Below are 25,474 nucleotides of genomic sequence, written 5' to 3' on the forward strand. Positions count from 1 at the left end.
TTTAATTGACGTCAAAGTCGAGCAAACTTTTCTTCTGATTTTATTCTGAAAGTAATAACCGGAAATGCTACTGTGTTTCACACTGGTTTGACGGAAACTTTACGAATCTGTGTTTTCACAATGTGACCGCAAGAGGGCAGCAGTGGTTACTGGTCTGAACGGCTGAACCGCATCACTGACTAGCTAAAAGTTGAACTTATGTGGATTCATCAGAATCACAATTCAGTGTCGCCCTCCCGTCGTTTCAAGGAATACAAAAACATATAAAAAATATATTAAAGTTGCAGTTTCAAATGAGTGTCTTACTCCAGGCATTTGTTTAAAAGCTTTGGTTACTTTCTTTTGCAGCAAAACGTTAAAAGAAAATAAAAAACAATTGTCCTGAAGTATAGAACCCTGATTTAATAATGGTAATTTACACATATGGTATCCCAAAGTGGTAGATTTATAGTAACTTGTTTCCATTTTTTTATTAACATTCTTCCTCAGCCTTTAAAGTAAAAGACGTGTACTAGTTTTCTAGAGTCATAAAGACTTATCTCCCTCTTGTGGTCACATTAAAAACTACAATTTATGAATATATCAAGAAAACAAACACAAAACAAATCTCCTAAAATGTCACTAAAAAGTACCTGTTATCATACATTCAATCTTTTTACATTTTTGTTTTAAATAAATAAGGATATGTTTTGGTTACTTTCTTTTGCAGCAAAACATTAATAAACAAAAAAGAATTGTCCTGAAGAACAGAACCTTGCGTTAACATAACAGTAGTTTGAACATAAGCTAACCCAAAGCGGTGGATTTATAGATACTTGTTTAATTTTTCGATCATATAACATAAGATAAAAGCTTGTTTTTCTAGAGTCATTAATACTCATCAAGACCAAAAAAAGGGTCCCTTATTGTCACTTCTGTAAACTTGTCTGGTTTACAAAGAGACAAACATAGTGTTGTAACATTTTTTTATACCCATTGTTGTTACACCCATGACAGTTTCTGGAAAAGTTCTAATGTTATTGGCGAACGGCCCAAAAGTTTGACTAACGTGAGATCAACATTAATTCTGAAAGCAATAATACTTTGTTTCACTTTAGAGGTTTTTGTTGTTTTTTTTTTTTTTTACAGAAAACATCACCAGTCCATTCATGATGTCTTCTCAATGTGACCACAAGAGGGCAGCAGGGATTACCAGTCTGAACTGCAACACCCGACCGGCTAAAACATTGATTCAAACGAACTCAACGAACTCAACGTCGCCCTCTTGTGGTCACAAGGAAAAGAACACAATTAAACATATTCAGGTTATATTGAGGTTACAGTTTTAAATTTGTATTTAAGTTAAATCATTAATTTAAAAAAATCCTCAAAGAATCCTGATGAGTCATTTTCTTTTGCAGTAAAACATCAAAAACCAATAGCTCTGAAGAACAGAACTCCGCGTTAACATGAGACTGATTACATACAAACAAAAGAATCACAGACGTATAACCTGTTTCTTCACATTTTCACGCGCCGCCCCCAATGATCACGGCAGTTTCACAAACAGCTTGACAAGTCGTGTTACTGTTTTGTCCGATTTTTGAAGCAACATGCGAAGGTTACACCGCTACCTGTCGGCCAGGTGCAGCTGATCGGAGTGAGAGTAATTCAAAAATGTCGACATGAAAACTTCCGCTTCAATGTTTGTCAAAATTGAAAGCAATTTCGTCTCGTTTTGACGGAATCGTGATTCGACTGTTTTCGCTGAGGACATGTTTGGATGGTGGAGCCTAAATTAAACGGTGAGTAATCTTCATTGTTTTCAACTTTTGGAAGCACGCAGCTCACTGGAAAGAGGAGCACATTTTAACGGGGAAGATAAAGTAATGAAGGGTTTTTTCTGCCATCAAAGGATTCCTCTAAAAAAAATTACTCCTGAACTGGTGATAATTACTATTAATTAGAGCTTGTTAAATGTTGAAATTTCAGCTTTAATCTGTGTAAAAGTTATAGTAAAGCTCTAAAAGTTACTCCTAAGCTTCTTTACAACTCATTTAGTCATAGTCAACTCTGTACTTACCAGTTTTTTGTTTTTATTTATTTTGTTTTTGTTGCTAAGGAGAAAGGGAAGCATAAGTGAATAAACATGGTGGTGGGAGCATGGTGGTGTGGGATTTCTGCATCATGTTAATTCAAAGTAAATTGAGTAATGAAAAAAGATCACGCTTTTTCTCATTGCGACATCAGCTTATCTATCACAACAGTGGCCGTACATTGGGATACCGTAAATGTTTACACACATGCTGAAACAATCATGGCAGCTTGAAGTATTTAATGAATCAAATGACGCTCTTTATGCATTTGACCAAGCGGATGGAGACCTTTCATGTTGGATTCCTGCCTCCCATGTGTATGTTTTTCATTTGGAGTATAATCTATGTGGATGTTTTTTTAGTTATTAATTTGTTTTGGTGGTTTCTTTGCCATGTTTAACGGAACACTTCAGATTTTGATCATTGAATGATGATTTAAAACATTCTGTCTCTTTTGTAGAGTTCAAAGATTTTTTTTTTCTTTTTGCAGTTATGGCTTCTGAGAGCAGTGAGTCAAATCAATGCTACCACAATGAAAGTATCACCTTCTTTTATGCCAACGTCAACAAGACCATCAATGAAAACTGGACGCCGCGGGACATTACAGTCATCGCCCTGGGCTTGACCGTATGCGTCATTGTACTCCTGGCCAACCTGATGGTGATGGTGGCCATCTTCAAGAACCAACGTTTCCACTTCCCCATCTACTATCTCCTGGGGAACATGGCCGCAGCAGACCTTTTTGCCGGCATGGCTTATGCCAATCTGATGTTGAACACGGGTCCCTGGACCGCGGAGCTCTCCAAGAAGCAGTGGTATATTCGTGGAGCTTTGATCGACATCAGCCTGACTGCTTCTGTAGCCAACCTTCTAGCGGTGGCTGTGGAGCGCCACCAGACCATCCTCACTATGCAGCTGCACAGCAACATGACCAAGCGGCGTGTGGTGCTGCTCATAGTCTGCATCTGGGCAGCGGCGATCCTCATGGGTCTGGTGCCCTCTCTGTTCTGGAACTGTGAATGCGACGTTAGCAACTGCTCGTCTGTTGCTCCTCTCTACCACCGCCGCTTCCTCATCTTCTGGGCGATTCTCAATCTGCTCACTTTCTTGATTATGGTGTTCATATACGCTCATATCTTCATTCATGTGAAACGCCACTGGAGCTACATCTCCCAGCATTCCTCTGAGGTGCGACACAACCAGACTGTGGTCAACCTGATGAAAACAATATCCATGGTTCTAGGTGAGAACCTTTTTTCTCAGACTTTTAAAGACTCACTCCATAAACATGTGGAGGACATGTATAAAGAAAATTAAACTTAAAATTGCATTTCAGAGTATTTCTTTATTCAAATCAGGAGCAGACAATAAAATGACGTTTGAAAAAACTTTGTTGTTCTGCAGAAGCCACAATCCCAGTGTTATAAGCTCCCTGCTCCGCTCCATTGTGATGCATTCACTTGCTGACAAATAAATCCATGAACGTCTTTGTTTTCCTCGTCTGAGCTGGAATCTGGCTAGGAAGTATACGGCTGGATAGCTCCGATGTTGCTCACCATTTTTGTTGCACCTTGATGTTAGGTTGGGGTTGTGAGGGGCTGCAGAACAAGGTAGACGAAGGGATGATGGGAAATTAGGGCAGGTTTGCCCTGCACCGACACCATCAGGTTTTTATTATTATTATTATCATTTTGGCTAAAAAGTGCATAATCATAGTTGAAAAACCACTGGGAACACTTTTAAAATAGATGCAAATATGATTAGAGTGAGACTCTGGCTCAGACCACTTCCCGTAAAATGAAACCAAACTAATTTGTCGACTTTAGTTTCAGTCCTTCGGCAGGTTTAATAAAAGCTCGTTTAGATTGTGACTTTATGGACCGTTTTGTCACTTTTGTTTTTTCATGGAGGTCTGAGACAATCCAGTTTCTGTCTGGGCTTCAAATGTTTTCACGCTTCACAAGAAAATACATTGTAGATTTTAACCCTTGCTATGAGATATTGTAGATTTTAATTCTTGCTATGAAGCAATTACCGGTATAATGGTTCTGTTGCGTTCACATTTCAGAGAAAGTTTTGGGCCTAATCTGTTCGAATTATTCTTGCTCTCATCTGGATGTCGCCGCAGGCGCCTTCGTGATCTGCTGGACTCCTGGGCTCATGGTTCTGCTCGTGGACGGTGTGATGGGCACAAAAAGCGACGCCAACCGCATTGAGAAGTACTGCCTGGCAATAGCGGAGTGCAACTCCCTGGTCAATCCCATCATATATTCGCTGCGGGACGATGAGATGCGGAGGACGTTCAAGTCCATCCTGTGCTGTCTGTGTGGGAGAACCGCAGATCAGAGGGAGGAGAATTGCCCCATTGACATCAAGGCTTCACTGCAGGAGGTAAATCCATTTACAGTTATTCAGACTTCAAACCTTCATTTTATGTCGCCCACTCCTTATTCTTGTTATCGAGTCCGGATTTTACTCCCTTGGCAAACATTTCCGATCAGTTTCTAGTAATTTGCCCTGTGGGCTCCATCTGCAGGCACGATTTATTTATTTTTTTCACTATTTTCATGCCCTGGAATTTCTTCCCAGTAGTATCCAACTGGACAGCATTCTTTCTGCTTCCTGCCAGCAGTGGTGTCTGGAAGGAATTCTGAGTTTCCCCGTTTAGAGGCACAGGTGACTTGTTTTAACCAGGTCAGAGGTCACATCTTATCGACTGCACTGCCTGACGTAAGGACAGTGTTATGACTCTCCCCAGCCCTTTAACCCTTTACTGTCCTGATAAACGAGCAAAATTAATAAGGATTACACTGACTGTGCATTTAAAAAGTAAGAATATAATCTGGATTATTGATTGAGAGGATTTTCAAAAAACATATTCTTATCTGATGTGTGAGGAAGTCCAACTTGTTTAAATGGCAGAAAATGAGTTTTAAAAAAAGTTACATTGACTGCAATAAATTCCAAATAATTTGAAGAAACTTTGAAAAATAAATATTTGATTATGAGGTCAGCTGTACAGAATGTAGTTTGACATGTCAGGGGGGCTAAAGTCCCATCAATACCCACCACACACACGGACGGATGGCAGAACTGTGATCTCAAACACATCCACCCCAAAGGGAACCAACATACTTACCCAGCTCAAGATGAGAATTTGTCAGTGGCTTTTATGAAAAGTCCTTTTGACTCTGTTTTAGATTAATGATGAAATAAGAAGTTGGCCTTTTTCCATTCATTAACAGGGATCCATTTAGATCAATTGAGCTTTATTCTATATGATAAAACTTGTGCTTTAGGTTTTTAACAACCCACTCTGATGAAAATCATGTTTTTGGTGTTTCGTAACACCTTCTTGTGCCATTTTTCTCATTATGGAAGTTATATGTATAAAGAGCATTTTTAGGTTTTTATTTTGTTGTGACTCAGTAGGAGCCGGTTTAGCTCGTGCTGGTTTGCGGCGCCTTCCGTCCGTGACACCAGGGTTCGAATCCGGGCTGCTCCCTGTTCCCTTCTCTACTTCTGTGCCAGTCCCAAGCCCGGTTGCTTTGAGAAGGTTGCGTCAGGAAGGGCATCCGGCGTAAAACATTGCCAAGTTTACCATGCGACTTGTTCGCTGTGGCGGCCCCTGATGGGAAAAAGCCAAAAGAGAAGCATTTTGTTGTGACTCAGTAGATGGAAAAAAAATGTATTTGTGCCGCACTGAGCACAAGTTCCCTACTCCAAGCTCTGATCTGAATTTCTAATGAACTACTGCCGCTCTGCAGAAACTGTCCTAGAAAAATAATAATATTAAACACCATATTAGGAATTAAAAGACCATTGTAACCCTTGTGCTATCCTAGGAACTTTGACATTGGGAGTTGGGTCATCTAGACCCACTAGACAGTGCACTGAACCTTTTTCTTCAATGATTTGTGATCTTCACTGGTGTCCATGGATTACATGAAATCTTTCCACCTTTAGCATGGTAGGGAGAACACGTCAATGGTCATCTTGACCCCATAGCGGCACAAGGGTTAAAATAGATCAAAGATGATCAGAGTGGAAATTCAAGTGTCAGGAAATACTTTATTCATCCTATTGACAGAAAGGACCGGTAGTACACTGAAATCTGTTTCTCATGGGATGTTTTATTGAATTTGTTTGCAGTTTCCTCTTAATTGGGATCAGAAGTTCCAGGATCAGGCCTTGTGAAGCTTCAGGAGCAGAAGGACAGTTCCTGCCATGAGGAAAATCTCACGTCACTCAAGATTTTTTCTTTTTCTTTTTGCTGAACACTTGTCAGTGACTGCAGAGTATTCTTTTTGTATTTCCTGTTTGGAGCTGATTTCAGGGCTGGAGAAAAGCGTTCACTCCTCATGATGGTGCAATCTCTCTTTTTATTACATTTGACTATCACAAGAGCATTTGTGACAAACTTAAAAAAGTGAAACACTCCTAAAGTCTGAAATCAAATACTGAAAGGTCACACTAAATATTTTTTTTATTAATTTTTCTAATAAGAACACTACAATTTTTTATATTGTTCCTTTTGTTTTACTCTTTCTAGAACAATTCTAAAGTTGAGGTATAAAAGGAGTTCATACAGACTCACAAGTCTGAAAACAGTGGGGTTATATACAAGAGAAATGGAAAGACAGAGGTAGAGGGGTAAATACAAGGAAAAGAGGAGCGATACAAATATACGAATAGAAAAAAAGAAAGTAAAGGTTTACAACCCCATTTGATGCTGTGGAAGTTACTCAAAGTATCCAAACGCTGTTCAGTGTTGAAGTACAGCTCTGCGGTTTACATTTCCCAAAAAGATCTTCAGGTTTAGAAATTAGACGATTCCTCATAAAACACAAAAACTGAAAAAGAACAGCTCCGTAAACCAGTAAAGGTGAGGAACACACAAAAGAATGAACTAGTGCGGTTCCACAGCATCAAATCCTGTTTTTGTAAATCTTTCATTGCAACCAAAGATCTAAATAACATCAAAAATCAATTCTTGTGAATCTGTTAGATAAAGGCCAAAATAAAACTGGCATCTCCAAACAATGTTTATAAAATGAAAAAAGAAAATACTAACATTACACAAACTGTACAGTGACATCCATTACAACAGGTAGAAAAAGGGGCGGGGCTTGACAGTTTAGTGTGGCAATAATGTAAGATATGAAATGCAATGAGTAACAAAACAGATGAGGGATATCACACCTGATGTTTAAAGATCAGGTTTTGTTCTGTAACATAGTTCAATAAAGTCTTAAATGACATTATCTGGATAAGGCTTACCTTACTATCAAAATGGTTTGTTATTCACATAAGTTAATGTATAAAATGATTGGAAGGGTTCATCAGAAACACCAGATTTCCCAGTGCTGCCTCTTTTATTCTTTTGGTGGAGGAAGAAGCCCTTGCCCGATTGGCCGAATAACTAAAAAAAGAAAAAAAAATTGTACTAGAAGGTATTAAATGAGTAGATGAGAGCAATCTGTCCATACTCCCAATATAAACATGGGTGTGATGAAAGCGTTCACTCCACCCCCCGATGAAGCTCCATAACAAAACGCCTCAAAATGACTAACTTGAGGCACGACAACACTACAAAGAGAGACACGCATACAAATACAATTCTCTCCTCAGACTTAAAACGATGGCTGTGCACCAACTTTCGGGAGAGGAGGAGTAGCATTATGTCGCTGAACTTGGTATTTTTGGTTTTTGGTACAACAATAGGTTGTCGTGTGTTGCCTCGGGCGAACAAACTTAAAAAATGTACCAAGATGACGAGGAAAATCTCAGTTGAACCCCCAGCTCCGTCGCTGGCCGGTGGAGACCCCCAGTCTTAATAATGCTCAGAAAGTCCACAGAGGCACCAGCGACTTTGACTAAGACATCCCGAGAACACTGTAGACACACTCACACAGAGACACACACATTATAGCAATACATGATGCACGTTTTCATTTTTTGGTCTGACTGATAATTATACCCTTTGCTTTTTGTTCAAAATGAAGCTTAAAAACTCGGAGGGTTAAATGAAAACGATAGCACACCTAAAAAGTCCTACATGCATGGAAGACCGTTACATTTCTAAACTCATGTCGTGTTGCCCCAGTAACACATCGGCGCCCCACAAGCTTAAACTTTCTTCATTTAGATGCTATGTTGAGCTACTTTTTGGTGGTGGCTGGTGCATTCTTGGTGAAACAGCATTAGAAAATCGCCTACAATCAAACAAACTAGTCGACAGAAAGCAAGAAGTAAAGTATACAAGCAAACTATTAACACCCTCTATTGGTTAGCAACAGAAGGGGCCGTTAGTTACATCCAGTCAAAGATGGCCTCGTCTCATCAGCCCCAATCTCACTTGTCCCACTTGGTTTCGAATAGTGTTCCCCGTCACTACCTTTGTACAAAACCTATATTAAGGATGCCAACATTTGTGCTTGACACACTTTTTATGTCAGCTCGCTCTTACAAAAAGCTGAAAAGTTTAATGTTGGGTGATGTGGCCGCTTTCTGCATGCACCTTTGTGCATTTCAGTCGTTCCGTTTGAAATCCCAACAGAGGGAAACGTCAAGCTGAAAGGACGAGAAGCTGCAAGAGTCTTGTATTAAGTTGGCAGAGGGTGATCTCGGAGGAACATGGGGGGGCAGCACTTTGGTACAAGCAGGGTGAGCAGAGCTCCCTGGTGATCGGTTATCCACAGGTCGGCTGTCAGACGCCGAGGCTTCAGTCCATACAGGGAATCGCACAGCTTCCCCAAGCAAAGAGTCGAATGTAGAGGTCGACAGCACATGAACAAGCTGTGAGAGTAAAGTTAACGTGCATATACACATAATGTACAGACATCATGATCATCTACACAGCTGGGTCAGTGGTTTAAAAAAAATCCTGGACGTTAGGATTTCTTCTTCGTATCCGTGAGCTCCTTTCCCCTTTTCATCGTGGCTTAAAAAAAAAAAAGCGTTAGACTAGAGCCTTCGTGTTACTGTGCAGCTGTCCTGTTCCAGCACAGCTGAAGCATCTGAAGTGTGAATCCAGCCTCGTGTGGTTTGTTGACTCGGGGGGGGGGGGGGGGGGGGGGGGGGGGGGGGGGGGTGAACAGAAGATGAGCAGAGCGTGGATGTCTTGGCAGACTGGATTGGGATTAAAATGAGGGCAGGGGGAGCCACCAAATCAGTTGGAAGTGTCAGAGTGGACACTGTTGGGGGGATCAGGAGGGGAGGTAACTGAGGAGGGGTTGGTGGTGTCCTGCCAGCTGTTGGCCTGTAAACAGAGAAACAGAGAAGTAATATCTAAGGAGGGAGTTTATAGTTAAAGCCAGGACATCCACTTAAAGACCCATTTTATGAAAACTTGGTTTTATCATGTTCTTGTGGCATTTTTCTGATGGAGGAAATCTATTTTAAAAAATAAGCTTAAAACTGCGTTTCTGAGTATCTTTTTTCATTATGAATCAGAAGCAAACAAAAAATGCCTGCTAGTTGAAAAGGATCGTATCTGTGACGTGGAGAATATGGTGGGCAGGCCACATGCTCCCTGCTCCACTCCAAGCGGGTGAATCCAGACAAGCAGATCCATGTACGTCTTTGTTTTCCTCGTCCGAGCGGTTTAGAACTGTACGGCTGGATAAGTTCAGTATTGCTTGCTATTTTTATTCCTATTGGGGTGTGAGGGGATGTAAGCTACTGGCAGAACTTGTAAACAGAGAGCTCCCAGCAACAGGCCCACAACAAATGCTGCTCTACATAAACTGTCTTCAAAAATTACACTTTTTTTATTTTATTTGGGCTAAAAAACGTCAATCATTGTTAAAAGACCCCTGGGAACGCTTAGAAAATAGATCTTTCAAAGATGATCAGAGTGGGTCAAACACAGTCTTTACTCAAATTTCTCTTTAGCATTTATCCGTTTTGGGTCACATGGAGCCCCAGAATGTGCATCTCTGCTTCTTGAGGGTGCTGGCAAAAAAACAGAACAGTTGAACTGAACTTACAGCAACATAAACACTGAATCACCGCTTGGTTCCCTGAAACAAACAGAACTGTAGACCATGGATCAAAAGCTTCATTGCAGCTTAATGCGTTCTGAAGTGTACCTTCAGTTAGTAAACAAGTTTGAACAAGTCCCATGCTTTTAAGGAGGGAGTTTAGGAGCCTATTAATGAAACGGTACAGCTTTAATGCACCTCACAGGTCGCAAACAGAGTACACTTTGTTTGAAAACCAACATGAAAGTTTCAGAAAATTTATTTTATCATAAAATATCACATTTTGGGACTAAAAAAAGCCCAATAATTGGTTTTCTTTCTCTAATTACTTTCATTTGCACAGAAAAAAAAGAATCGATAAATTGGACATGGATCAGTTCAAGAGTTCAGCAGTATTACGACACAGGCTTTACATAACCTTTTATACACACGACCTTTACGACAACTGCAAACACTAAAATCAAACTGGAAAACCTTTCCAGGGAATTTTTGTTTCAAACTTTACTGGTGCTGTCTGCCAAAAATGTAGAATATAAGAAATGTCTCTGCATTTATAAATAAATAAACTTTATAGAAACTGTAAGACAAGAATAGCCCAACTGAGCTTTGGAACTCACATCCAGGCGATGAGGCGTGAACAAGTCACTGCCCGACAACTCCTCATAGCCGCCCGTCAGGTGTGTAGCACGGTGCAGGGTATCCACCTGTTGCAGATGAGACGCTTTAGGACAAAACTTATTGGCACGTTTAAAGAAAACTTATGTATCCACCTCTATAAATGTAAGTGGACAACAGACTTGCAGTAACCACAGACCTTTAGATGTACCAGAATAGGCTTGTATTACTCATTCAGCTAATCTACACATTTAAATAGAAGTGGGGTTTTCAGTTTTTGGCTTACCTATTTAATTTATGCTCCAACTGACATCAATTAAAAAAAATAAAAGCAACAAGAATGTTTCTAGTTTTTAATGAATCTAGTTGAAAAAAATGTTTGGATTCTTGCAGAACATCAAAAATAAATTGTTACCAAACAAGTACAAGTGGACCTGAATATTTTTTACTTATAGCACACTCTTGGGATGGGGGGGGGGGGGGGGGGTACATTAAATGTGGGATTACTTGTATACATTTAGGAAAACATGGATTGACAGAAGGGGAAGGGTACTGCTGGAGGAGAGAGACAGACAATCTAGAGGCAAAGAAACTGACCATTAAACAACTGGCTTGATCCCCAAATCTGATCAGAGAGCATTTTACATGAGATGAAAATGACAAATCTGCAGCCTGTAAATATGTTTTGTTTTTTTATTGATAGTTTGTTTTTTTGCCAGTCTAAACAGCACATATGTGAATAGGGAATGGGTTTTAGAGAAGTAAATAGATGCGACTGAGTAGCTTCAAAATAGGTGTTGATCATGAGAAACATCTAGAAGACTATGACAGCATAGAATGGTCAGTTTGTGCTGTGGGGGTCTGAGGCTGGTGGGATCGACAATACAGCAGGAACGGGATCTGAGGAGAAGTAAATAGGAGCTAAACAACAGGAGAGTAAACGCCAATGCTTGGAGGCTACACTAACACCACGGAGGTCAACTCTATCAACTTGGAGGTTGACCTCACTGCATACCTGAGGCTGTAGAGAGGGGCCGATGCTGAGACCCTCACCATTAAGGGAATGCAGGCCAAGGTAGGTGTCCCCTGTGTGAGACATGCTGTATGACCCCGGTGACCCTGCAGGCATTATGTATAATGAAATCAGCCCTACATGGTGGAATAGAGTTAAAAGGTAGGGGGGGGGTTGCGCCCAATAAAAGGAATATCTCATTGAAAACTGTCTGAGGGTCACCGTCATCAGCCATCTTATTCTGCATACAAAAGATTCCCAGAATGTGCGCATTTGAGCTGCTTCACAAAGCTGCTTTACAAAGCGGTCTGTTTACAAAGACTTGTGTCTACAAGCTTGTTTCAAAGCTGTCTGCCTGTTAAAAACGTGGGTGGTTCAATTTGCAGCCACGGTAGACATTTTATGTCTTGGAGGCTGTGAAACCCACTCTGCCACTACTGCGTGTTAGTGTGTTAATTGGTGTGTGAAAGTGGGAAAAAGTACTTTGTGGGCTGCGAACAGAAATAATGAATTCATTAGGAAAAGGTCGTAGCTCTTTGTGTGGTCCAAAACAATCCTTTCACGGTAATACTCCTGCAGTAAAACCATGTAAAATCCTTGTGACGGTAATTAAAGATGGATATATTTCTCCTTTGAAAATGCACTAAAGATACACCTCCAAGAACACCTATGCTGACTATCAGAGAAAAACAGAAAAAAAACAATTAAAAATATAAAACGGACAGAGAATAGATGACAATGAGAAGCCAAGTTTGGTGAAAAAAGCAAAAAAGAACTGTATGTTATGAGATGCACACTGCCTTTAATGCTGAATGGGGGCAGCATTCTAGCGTTACCTGAGTTGGGCGTTGCTGGAGAGTTGGCCTGGCTGGCCTGCGCTGAAACATTGGCAGCGTCCACCGCCGTTTTAACTGCGTACAGATTTGCTTCTTCCTGGAACTTTCCAATGTTCTTCTTATAGCGTATTCTCTTATTGCCAAACCAATTAGAGACCTGGGAGACAGTTTGTACTTTAGTTCATCTAAAAACCCATTTTTAACTAACCGAGATATAAGTACTTTAAAAATATTGACCAAAACCAAGTGCATTTTGGGTATCAGAAGTATCTGATCAACAAACTCACCTGAGACACTGTGATCCCGCACTTTTTGGCCAGTTCTTCCTTTGCTTCTTCACTAGGGTAGGGGTTAGACAAGTGGGAGTAGAAATATTCGTTCAACACCTCTGTAGCTTGCTTGTTGAAGTTGCGCCTCTTGCGTCTGTCAAACACAGGAAAGAGATAAGAAACAAGATGCTCTGTATGTAATAATGCTGCAAAACTGAATTTGGACAGAGGGGTAAAAGACAAAGCTATAAACAAATGTGTTGCCATCCATACAGCTTGTACAAAAATAAAAGAGTAAAAGGGTTTAGTAAATTTCGGCACATCCCTTCAGGGGCCGCCACAGCGAATCAGCTTTTCACTGATCCGCTCAGCGGTTTGGTAGAGGTTTTTATGTCGGATGTCCTTCCTGACACAACTCTGTATTTAATGCGGGGTGGGCACCAGCACAGGGGGAACAAGCAGCGAGAAGGGTCTTGCCATGGACCCACACTGGATGAACCTCATTGCACCCCCTAGGTATCAAACCCTAATTTCCCATCATTGTCCTACATTTAACCAACAGAGGCACCCAGCTGCTACATTAAAAGTAAATTAATTATATATGATAAATCACCGATACAGTTAAATAGTTAAGACAGGTAAACTAGTAAAACAAACCCCTGTAATAATAAGTATTTTAAAGGCCCACTCCAATGAAATTTGTTTTTGGTGCTTTTAACTTGTTCTTGTAGCATTTTTCTTATGATGTGGGATACATTAAATAATATTAGTTTAAAAGTTCATTTTGGAGTATTTGTTCGCTTGTTGCGCTTTCACAAACATAGAAAGTCCATTGATCAGTTAACACCGTTGTCCATTTTCGCCATGAATGACAAATGTTTAATTTTGGAAGTACAAAAACATAACATCATTTATGACAAACATGTGAGGACGGTAACAAGCAAAGAGAGCCGGACGAACTGCTCAACACGGGAGAGGCAGCACAAACCACTCCTCCCGAAGCCTAAGGTGGGGGGGACGGACCGGAGACGCAACTGCGACATTGTAAATGAATTGATGGTTGTAAAACGGACTACTACACAACGAAAGGGAGACACGCTGCAAACAGTCCAGTGTAAATCAGGATTTTTAAAGTCCCAAAAACTCTAAATACCTTTATGCTTTGTTTTGGTCAATGTACTAATATTCCGGTATATATTGGAAGATAAAAAGTCCTATTGAGAACTGCAGAGATTACACTTTGGCAATAAATGCATACAGTTTTTAGCATAAAGAAAACCACTTTCTCGTCCATAGTAGTTCATACAGTTTCTTATAGTTTCCACTGGTTTGTTTTGTTTTAAATGAGGCTTTTCCAACTTTGAATTCAAATCATTTGGTATTTGTGTTCTTCAGGGGATATTATATGTTGTTTTTTTAGTATTTGGAAGAGTGCCATTAGAGCTTTATGTCTTCACAGTAAATATATAGCCAGACACACACAGACAGACCTGGCATCAAGGAAGCGTGAGCGTAAAATCATGACGGCTTCACAGGTGCTCTGTTTGAGCTGCATCTGAATGGAACTGAATTTGCGGTGGATTATGGCCACCATGCGCTCAATCTCCTTGGGAGAGATGGGCCGTGTGCGAGACTGCTCCCTCAGCAGGTTCATTACATGGTTGGTGAACTCGCTGCAGGCCTGGAATAAAGAGAGAGAAAGAAGTTCAAGGCTACAGTCAAAAGAGAAGACACAGGTTCTGTCCACTGCACTGTTCTGAGGCGACCCCAGCTGGCTACTCTACTGGTTAGATGGCTTCATCATGCTGACAAAAACACAAAAATATCGGTATATGCATTTTGCAAGTTACTACTAACATCTTCATCATAAAAATTGTTAAATTAGGTCACACAAAATACAGTCAATTTCTTATTCTACAAGAATTGCAACTTTTTTGTTTTGGTGATAACACACATGCAACAGGATAATTTATCTTATTTTCTAAATGAATTGATGACATCTGCTTTACATATGAAATGCCAAAATAAATTAAGAATCAAAAATAAATAAATCATAATAAATACAGTGTTCCCTCATTTATATTGCAGGGGACAATAGGTGAAATCCGCAAAGTAAGGTTACGGCTGTAAAACTCTTTCTCAGGCATACGTGAACATTTTAACAGTTATGTTCAAGCTTTCAAAGTTAAAACTTTCATAGAAAATAAGTCTAGTATAATAATCATAATAATCATAATAATCGTAATAATCATAATAATAATTGATACTTTCTTTATCCCACAATGGGGAAATTCTTCTCTGCATTTTGAACCATCCCCTGGGGGGAGCGGTGAGCAGCAGACTGGCCGCACTCGGGGGGCGACAGCTGGCTGGGGAGAGCAGGGATCACTCCGCCAACCCTTTGGTTGTTGGACGACCTGCTCTACCGCCTGAGCTAAACTGCCGCCCATAGAATGAATATAGCATGAAAACAAATATCTGATCGTGATCAAAGATTTATGTCACTCTGTCAAGCTGCACGTGTACAGAAGACACGGCACAGAAGAGTTTTAAAGACAAGTTTAAAAGCCAACCAGGACGCAGGACACAGTGTGCTGATAAAATAAAAGTGAATATAGAGAGGGAATTTAAAATCCCACCATAGTTTTTTTTTTCCACATTTGCTGGTATTCTTTTATCTCAGACTAAATTTTTTTTTTCCTCTTTCGGCTTCTCCCATCAGGGGTCGCCACAGCGAACAAGTCGCATGGTAAACCTGGCAGTGTTTTACGCCGGATGCCCTTCCCGACGCAACCTTCTCAAACCGGGCTTGGAACCGGCACGGAGGTGGAGAAGGGAATAGGGAGCAGCCCGGAGTCGAACCCTGGTTGCACGGACGGAAGGCGCCGCAAACCAGCACGAGCTAAACCGGCTCTATCTCAGACTAAATACTAACTGGAAAAAATTTAGTTCCTTGCAATGACATTTTCTTAAATGGTGCTGAAAAACTCTTAGCATCTTGTGACATAAACCTCTTGGTGGATACACAAGAGAAAATTTGAAGATTAATACTAGCAAAACTTTAGAGGGATTAGTGTTTTCTTTTATTTAAACAAATGACTTCAAACACATGGGGGCATTCTTTGACTTTTTACATTTGGCTTTTTTACCTTCAGCTTTCTTTACTGTTTATTCCACAAAACAGGGGCATTGACTTTAAATGAGCTAGAAAAATGATCTGAAACTTCCTCCTCTGTAAAATATCTATTCAAGCACAGATACCAAAGGAAATGGATAACATTACATTCAGGCATTCAGGTCTGCTTAGCACAAACCTGTTCATATTTCTCCAGCTCAGAGTGATAGATTTGACGGATCTGGGCGAGCTTGGCTCGGTAGTCGGAGTGCTCGATGCTGCTGTCGGTTGGTGAGCCCCCTGCTGCAGCCGCTGCTGCTGCCGCCGCAGCTGATCCTCCACCCTTCTCTGGTCCTGACACACCTTCTGCTAGTAGCATGTTGTCCAAGCGCATGATTTGAGGATCTGGGGGATCTTCCTCCTGCACACCACGTATACTCAGCACTGGATAAAGGAGATAAATCAGAAGCAAAGAGTTAATTATCAATCCCTGGAGTAAAACCTGTCCAATATTTGCAACAGTTCAATCGATCAACAAAGCCAAGTTTGTTAAAAAGCCCCTGTTTTAACTTTTAGGAGTTTATCCTTACCGAAAAGGAGGGTCTAAGGTCAGGGCTATATAAATAAAATTGAATTGAACTGTCCACAACCTCTAACAGTCACACTCCAAACTCCACTATGGCCAAGACCAAAGAGCTGTCTAAGGACACCAGAAACCAAATTGCTGACCTGCAGAATGGGAAGACTGAATCTGCAATAGGTAAGCAGCTTGATGTGAAGAAATCAACGGTGGAAGCATTTAAATGGAAGACATACACGACCACTGACAATCTCACCTCTGTCTGGGGCTCCCCGCAAGATCTCACCCTGTGGGGTCAAAATGATCACAAAAACGGGGAGCAAAACTCTCAGAACCACATGGGGGGAACTAGTGAATGACCTGCAGACAGAACACACTGCCCAGGTAACATAAGAGTGGCTTTGAAAGAAGCATTTCAAGGTCCTGAAGTGGCCTAGCCAGTCTCCAGATCTCAACCCCATGGAAAATCTTTGAAGGGAGTTGAAAGTCTGTGTTGCCCAGCAACAGTCCCAAAACAACAGTGATTTACAGCAAAAATTCATTGAATTGTCAATAAAGCCAAAGTTCCTCCAAACTAACAGCAGAGGGCAGTGTGACTCCTCCATGGCAGGCTGCCAGAGATAAAGGCATGAGGCATGAGACCAGTAATGGAAGTGCATGTGCTGTCACTATGAGCCCCAGTGGCCATAAGTATAGTTATCAGTCGCTGCTTTCCACCACTGTATTATACCAGGACCTCTGTCAGCCTCCAGCTTTGCCCTCATCTCTCTCCCTTTCACACATGAACTCACACACCCACACGTACCAACACTCACCCTTAAAAACAACACTCCCATACGGAAAACTTCTGACTTTAGACAAATATGTTTTTTATTTACTCCTTTTTTCATTTTTCCCTTTTCTTTCAATCAATACCAAAACAAATTAGACAAAAATATTTTCTCGTGAATCAGTATTGTGATCAAAGTTTCGCTTTATCATGCCAACTTTAGGTTTCTGAAACACAAGTATTGAAGAAGAAAAGTATGAGTTGGGGATAGATTGTTAGAGGAAAAAGATCTGCAGCAAATACTGACAACAGATGGACTAATTACATGTATCTTGGTCTCTAAGGTGTAATTTATGGGATGTGAGTGTGTGCTTGCCCCAATTACTACATTTTATTACTGAGTTAGTAATTGGTGTTATTAATTACTTTTGAAAATACTAACTCCTCCATAAGGGTTTTACAACAGTGTAAAGTATCTTTTGACTACTTTAATAAAAAAATATAAAAGATATGACCCTATTATTTGAAGAAGTATTTTAGTGGGTCTCATTTAGGAAAGCTAGAACTATCACAGTACTTGATACGTCTGTTAATAAAATACTACAGTCTTACGTTTTCTGCACAGTGCAATAATTCCTTAATTTCCCTTTGGAACCTATTAAATAGGGTTGATGAATCTATTAGAATTATACATGGAAATATTGTTTAACATCACTGTTCTCACACTCCAGTGAACTTTCTACACCAAATTAAGAAGGCAACAGTCAAATTGAACTAAAGGAAACCCATTATGATCCTGCACGAGACAGACATCAACATTATGGATAATGAGATTAATCCCCCAGGAATCTAAGCGAAGAAACAAAGTTGTCCTAATTAAGGATTTGATTGCTTGTACAGGAAATTTTAGAGTAGAATTAGTTAATCTATATAGGTGTTAGTTTTATAAATGTTTACCCATTAGCACCTAAAGCTACTTTTCCAAGTTCAGCCAGTGAAAACAGGCCTGCATCACCAAAGCTATCAAAGTTAACAAATGCTTTAGTGTAGAATAGGTAAAGAAAAAAGTACTTTCTTCTTTATAGAGTAAGCTCATTTATGTAAAAAAAAAATCCACAAGACCTTTTCAGAATGAAGTAAGTTCTCTCATTTCTTCTCTATTTTTCTTGTTCCTTCTTGCCTCCCCCCTCTGCTTAGGTTACTTCTCTGTGGAAGGCACATTCCTGCTCGGCTGCTCCCCCATCTCAGGGCTCAGGAATGCAGCAGACCCACCGCCTGAACTAATGACCCTGATTCGCCTATCTCTTTCCCTCCTATTTCTCTTAAGAATTTCACAAGATATTGTGTCACTTTTACAACAGCACAGCATGACTCCTTAACTTATAAAACCTTCAGAAGTGTTGTCTTATCGATTTTTATTAAACACTATATAGTACAGCTTTAACTAACCTCAAAGTTAAACCACAAGCTGTGTATTTTAATTCACCTAGTTATATTTTCATCTAAGTTGCTCGTTTACTTGACCTACAATATAGAGGGCAACTGTAGCTCTTGAAGCTTCTCACCTCATGCCCCTCCCCTTTGCTGGGACTCATTATAGCCCCCAGCTGTAGCCTAATGCCCCTACATTCCCCTAATTACTCCAATTAAGCTGTGATTACCCAGAATTGAACTCATGAACAGTCTAGTGCCTCAGTGATATTATAGCAGCTGTTGAAATAAGTTCAGATACGACACACAGAAGGATCTGAAGACATATGCCAAAATCCGACAAAAAGGCCCTGAAAAGAAAACCACGTTATTCAGAAAAACCTGGAAATGAGTTGAGAGCAGCTTAAGGAAATGATTACTTCAGAGTGTTTCCTTGTCATGTATCGAATCTTCACACATGGTGATGAACGTAATTAGCTAAAACCTTTCAATATAAAGCTTAAACACTGATACTTTAATTCCCTTTAAAATAAAAAAGTTGTTTTTAGCCCCCACAGTCGACATCTCTATCTTTTAGAAATCACCATTGTGCATACTTTAGAGGCCTTGCTGGGTGGTGTGGCAATGAAAGACTAAGTGAGCAACGCATACCATGAAATATTCAGGCTATCCAGCGTGCTCTGTATCCACTGCATACATAATCATTCTCATTTTTGTACAACCATGGTGGAAATGTGCTGTGCAGGCACAACACGCGATATATTAAGTGGTGCAGGTAAGGGTGAACAACCCAACCAGTGGTGTAGTGCTGTACATTAACTGCAATGCCTTCCACACATAGGCATAGATGAGGCTTAAACACAGTCAGTATATCATTGCTCAGCTCAGAGCACAAGCTTTATCCTTGTCTGTCTTTTTCCTTGCTAGCATCCCCTTTTTCACTCCCGTCTCCCCAACACACATCCCCTCCCCCCTCTCCCTTTCAGCACACCCCTCCACCTCCTCACATCTCTCCCAGTGCCCCCCTGTTCTCCATTTCAGTCGAGTTCTCCATGTGAGCCGCAATCCCTCATGCTGTCAGCCCCCCCTCTCCCTCTCTCTGTAGACAGACAGGATTAGCATTTTAATTGCATCAGCTCCCTTGGGTATTCTCAGCCTTTCACTGGGAGAGAGCAAAGGAGCGAAGGAGAGAGGAGAAAAAAGGGGAGAAAAAAGGTAAGGAGCGAGAGAGCGAGTGTAGGAGAAGAACCAAGGAGAATTGAAAAAAGAAAAAAAAAAGAAGTCACAGGAGAAGATATGTGTGCAAGAAATAAAGGGACAGACACAGAAAGGGGCCAAAGAAATAAACAGAATCCAGATTACAGGAGTCCCAGAGATCAAAGACAGCCACAGCAAATACAAACATCAAGCAAAATTCCACTTGATTTTAAATCACAAAATATGTGAAAAAATATGATTATCCACCGAAAAACACAGAAAATATAATTGATCACATTACTGAAAACACAGATCGAAACTTTAGTCAAAAAAGAAAAAATAGGCAAAACAATTACCAAAGAGCAACTCTAAATGAAATGTTTGATGTTTTTAAATTTCAGATTAAAAAAATTCTGAGCCACAATTAAAAAAAACACATCTAACGTGTTGGCAATTTATAAACATGCAAGCAAAAGTGCAGATTTGCAGACCAACTTTAAAAAATGGTGTTTTTTATCATGTCTTTGTAGCATTTTTCTCATGATATAAAGAAAATTAAGTTTAAAATTCTGAGAATGCTTTCATTTAAGTAGTTGTGAATCAGGAGCAGACAGAAAAAAAGCAATTTGAAAAAGCCTGTAGCGGTGACGTAAGTGCTAAAAGGTGGCGGGCCACAAGCTCCCGGCTCCGCTCCATTTCAATTTGTGGACAAAAAGATCCATGTATGTCTTCGTTTTCCTGGTCTCTCAACAATAAAAGTTGGGTTTTTTATGTATCAGAAAAATATTGTTCAGAGCTAAAATATTAAATAATTACAGGTTAAGCTGTTGGCAGCCTATAAACACAAACACAAAGACTGATTTAATATAGAATACGCTGATCATGAATTGCGTTCATTTTATTGAATTTCATTACAAACCGCATGTGTGGTAACTTGACCTTTTTGTTGCATCTTTATAGTTTACTTAGTTTGACCCTAAAAATCATTAATAGTAGACTTTTTTGCTAAAATAAAACAGTCACTTTTGAAACTTGACTATTTTATTTTGATAAGAATGACCACACCATTTCAGAGTCCAGTCAACATAATGAGCTCAATCCGTTTGTCTATTCCTACTTAAAGCAGATCACGCTAATCAGCATCTGCTTGGGCACTTCCCTAGTCCTGTTGCACACAGCCCCCCACTCTACCCCCAACGACACACTGAGAGGTAAGCATTCATTGTCAAGGCCTTTTGCTATGACCAGAAGTGTGAATTCTCTCATTCACACCTTTAGCAAACAACACTTCAACAATTCATTAATTAGACGTTAATTAACTGGAAGAAAGGGTAGAATATTTGCACTTGGCAGATGGTGGTTGCTAACAGCAATATAAAAAAATATTTCAAGAAATTCATGACTTTGAACAAAATGTAAAAGAAATCTAAGACAACTTTTGATGTACTCAAAAAAAAAGACAAAAAGGCAAGGCCGTCCTCAAAAATAGATCAACCTACATGTAGCTGCATTGTAAGAAGATTACACTTTTAGAACATGTATTAATTTACTATAGTCACAAAACTGTCATATAATTGTTTGACATTGTGTTCACATTTAATATCTACCTACCATATAAAACCTACCTTGTAAAACCCCATGTACCCTACACATATGCAGTATTGAAAAGGGATCAATGTATTGATCAAATTAAAATTTCACTAGCTCAGGGACACAGATGCTCCCCCTTTATTTTATGAAATTATTAATATAATTTTTATTATCTTAAGATTATGCTTTTTGATGGAAAACAGTAGGAATTTTCAAATTATATAAAGATGTTTGTTGTTATTTTATCATTTTTTTGCTGCAAATGCTGCTCTTTAATTTGTGTCAACTGTAAGGATCATTTTCATGTTTAAATTCTTAATAAAATATTTTAGGGCCATCTGAAACTGATTTAAAGATTTTTTGGGGATGCCTTTTCATTGAATTGCATTTAAAAAGCAAAGCTAGGGTAAATTAAGCAACAGCCAGCTGTGATTCCTTTACTAATTCCTGTGTTTTACTATTCCAAATTAATCTAATCATTGCTGTGAAAAGATCTCTGTACTTATTCTTGTTGTGCAGACACAGAAAAGAAGAAAAAGCTTCCACCAGTTATACATGAGTTATGACAATGACTGTCATCCAGAGTGACCCCAGCTTGATGTTTACATGAGGAAATACTTTGGCTCATGGATGTAAATACATTTCCTGTAGTGGTAGTCTGACTAAGATAAGTTTGTTCTAAACTATTTATAAATGTCAGAGTCCTACCATAACACCAGGACACAAAACACTGGCCCTTCTCCACAGCTCATACTAAACTATCATATTAGTAATATTTGAGTGAGTCTTAGCAGTGAACTAAGGTTATCTGTAACGTGATATTTTCCATCCAGAACAATAAAGGCATGAAAGAGAGAGGAAAAAATGTTAACATGATGACGAGCACCTAAGCAGGAGGCTTGTTACAGCACCGCAAAGCTTTTCCCCAAGTCAACTTTCATCAGCCCAGCTGCCTCCTGTGCTCATTAGCGCAGACTCTTAAGGAGCTCCTAAAGACTTTGTGAAAAATGAACGCTCATTTGAGAGGTCGTTAATTTGCACTGTTATGCAAATTAGGTGGCAATTAAGCGATAGATCAGAAGAGCAGTGCCCATTTATAATAAGTGAACAAGCATTATGACACAGTCAGATGGTGTAAAAGCTCACTGAGGTTACATGCTTCATATGCACAGTTCCAACGTAGCAGATCAATTAAGGACAAATCCAGGAAGCCTACAGTAGGTATAAGTACTCACTATTTCTTGATAGAATACAAAAATATTACCGGTAAATAGACATGAGTTTTTAAACACGCAAACCCCCCCACATAAAGTTTAATAGTCCACATTATACCCTCTAATACTTTAACCCATATTCAAAAAAAATGTTAACAGCATAAGTCATACCCCTTTACTGACTAATGCATTTGGCTGATTATGTGGTAGTTGTAATTACCCCTCCCACCACCAGCCCTGATGTTTCTATTTCTCCCTTGCATTTATGACATGATGTGAGATAGACAAACATATTGTTAGAGACAGCTATGTGCATTACTGCTAAGGGGTGGAAGACACCCATCAATTGTAATTAATCCTTAATTAGTCAGGATTAAGAGCTGGGCTGGGAGACTCTCCCACCACACCACCACCAAGCTACTGCAATCCAGCTGAGACCTCATTTGCATGTGCTTAATTAAAGAGATGCTAACTTCCTTTAAGATCAAGTTTTTGAACACAGTTCCATATATGAATAGACAAAGGTCACATATAAACAATAGCTCTCTTTATTAATAGCCGCGTTTACATGGGCAAAAGTAATCGGAATGAACGCCTGATCGGAAAGAAAATGCGTCATGTAAACGCGCCGTTCGGAATACTCTGCCCCGGTCAGACTCATTCGGATCAGAATTTCTTTCCGATCGAGATAGGTGGGTTATACCGATCGTTTATCCGATCGTGGAGCATGTAAACGGTCATTCCGATCGTGTGTCACTGCTGCTCTGGTTTACGTCACGCATAGACGGTGTTTCGCTGAGAGAAAGCTTTGGAGCGCATACGGGACCGACCAGCTCTGCGGACGCCCCGTGAAAAGCGCCGCTCCGCTCTCGCCCCGCTGGCTCTCCCCTCTCTTACACCCCTCACGGGGGAGATTCGGAGGAGGAGCGCTTCGTGCCCCCTGACGCTCACTCGGTCCACTGGCACTCGAGTGAGCAGAGCAGCTGGATTAATAATTTTGTGTCGGGGGGGGGGGGGGGGGGGGGGGGGGGGGCTTTTTTACGTGTGCATTTTGTTGTTTTGTTATGTGTGGGAGAATTCAGACTGCGAGCCGTCCCGCCGCTCTGGGTTGCAGGACTCAGGAGGAACCGTGTTCGAACAGAGCTCGGGCCGCTAGCTCACAGAGTGGCTTTGGGGCGGTCTGTGTGAACTTTCAGAGCAGAAATAAATGTCGCTCAGTCCTTAGAAAGCTGCAGATTGCTGCGTTTCTTGCACGGTCCTGGATTTTGTGTCCATCCATCAGGCTAATGATGTTAGCCCGTGTTAGTCTGTCCTAAGCTTTCGTCCAGCTTAATTCTTCCACAAAAAAAGCACTGACCACACAGATTAAATATAACGATGAGCGAACAGGCAATTCATAATATTCATGACATTAATAAAAGCACGTTTGGAAGATCGTCTCGTATGTTACCGAGCTGCTGCATAAATGTCTGTGGAAGCGGTTTGTTTACAACGGGACCTATATCCGCATCCGGGTGATTTTTACACTACTGCGCATGCCCAAATGATTCATTCCGAACGAGAGTGTGAGCCATGGGAACGTTTATTCTAATCGGAAAAAGGTTTTCTGTGCCCATGTGCACGGGTGAATTTTAACCCGACCATTGATCCGATCAAGATATTCTGCCCATGTAACCGCGGCTACTGATACACAACTCCAAAGCTTTCTCTGAAGCGCCACACTGCCTACGCATGACATAAAACCACGGCAGTAGTGACCCAAGATCAGAATAAATTGTTTACATGCACCATGATCAGATCAATAATTGGCATCACCAACCTATCTCGACCAGAAGGAAATTTGGATCCAAATGAGTCTGATCTGGTTAAAGTAATCTGAACGGTGTGCTTACATGACATTTTTTTTCTGATCATTTATTCTGGAGTCCGATTCCTTTTGTCCATGTAACCGCAGCTAATGACATTTAACAACTAAAGACATTTCCACAACACAATTCGCATCTTTATAAATGTTAGGTTCAGTGGCCAAAGTTTCTTTAAAATTTCTTTCTGTAATAAATATTAAAGATTAAGAAAATGGATAGAGGTGTTAAACAACAACAAATATAATAAGAATATAGAAAGATTCCATTCACAGAAGCTTAGTAATCTTCTGCTTTCTTGTGTAAAATGCATCATCGCAGATTGAAAAAACATTTTTCTCCACTTTTGTGCTGTCTTGACTGGTTGAAGCAGAGGTGAAAAGAGTACAGAAAAGTTATTTTTCAAAAATTGAGGACCATGTTGCTCTTCACAAAAATGCTGCGGTCACCCAGCTCATTCTGATATACTGCTATGCTATGTATTATTATTCACTTATTATACACCACAGGAGAGCTACTTTTGTTGTCTGTGTGAAATAACATGAGTGGGTACAATGACTAATGCTGTTCTAGAAATTTCAAAATAGATTTTACATATTTATATTCATACAATAGCATTTAACTCTAGTGTTCAAGTCTTTTAGCAATCTACTGTAATCTACTGCAATTTTTAAAGCTACAGAGATTTAAAGTAAAAAAAGCTGTTTTGTTGCTATTATTTAAATAATTTATATAGTTATTTATATCATTATATAAGACTTATTGTATTAGCTTATGCATCTCTTGGATCCTAACAGCCGTAGCAGCTGAACTAATCGGCAAAGCTAAAATACAGCTTAAGATGCTACTGGCTGTTTTGTTCCACTTAAATTTAATCAAATCTTTCAATATGGTGCAACAAAACTAAATAACAAATACTGTGAG

The 25,474-nt window shown here is 40.0% G+C and overlaps 2 protein-coding genes across 5 annotated transcripts in view; one reads left to right on the plus strand and one right to left on the minus strand.

The window, feature by feature from the left end:
• Positions 1-1,166: 1,166 nt before the first annotated feature.
• LOC101159195 (lysophosphatidic acid receptor 2) lies at positions 1,167-6,596 on the plus strand. The gene is made up of 4 exons (XM_004071363.4): positions 1,167-1,784; positions 2,566-3,318; positions 4,204-4,466; positions 6,228-6,596. Exons 1-4 carry the CDS (start codon positions 1,763-1,765, stop codon positions 6,270-6,272), a joined length of 1,083 nt encoding a protein of 360 aa, XP_004071411.1. The 5' UTR covers positions 1,167-1,762; the 3' UTR covers positions 6,273-6,596.
• LOC101159440 (pre-B-cell leukemia transcription factor 1) overlaps positions 6,190-25,474 on the minus strand; it is a 32,267-nt gene continuing 12,982 nt past the window's right edge. For 2 of the 4 annotated variants that reach the window (XM_020705235.2, XM_020705236.2), the window contains 7 exons: positions 16,107-16,351; positions 14,283-14,473; positions 12,811-12,946; positions 12,524-12,680; positions 11,691-11,794; positions 10,678-10,764; positions 6,190-9,336 (listed from right to left, as the gene is read on the minus strand). In XM_020705235.2, the coding sequence (XP_020560894.1) occupies positions 9,247-9,336; positions 10,678-10,764; positions 11,691-11,794; positions 12,524-12,680; positions 12,811-12,946; positions 14,283-14,473; positions 16,107-16,351 (1,010 nt within the window). In that variant the 3' untranslated portion in view covers positions 6,190-9,246. The remainder of the gene's footprint in view (positions 9,337-10,677; positions 10,765-11,690; positions 11,795-12,523; positions 12,681-12,810; positions 12,947-14,282; positions 14,474-16,106; positions 16,352-25,474) is intronic. The other 2 variants (XM_011478077.3, XM_011478078.3) reach the window with 1 other exon arrangement.

This window comes from Oryzias latipes, chromosome 8 (assembly GCF_002234675.1).
Source record: "Oryzias latipes chromosome 8, ASM223467v1".
In the NCBI taxonomy this organism is placed as follows: domain Eukaryota; kingdom Metazoa; phylum Chordata; class Actinopteri; order Beloniformes; family Adrianichthyidae; genus Oryzias; species Oryzias latipes.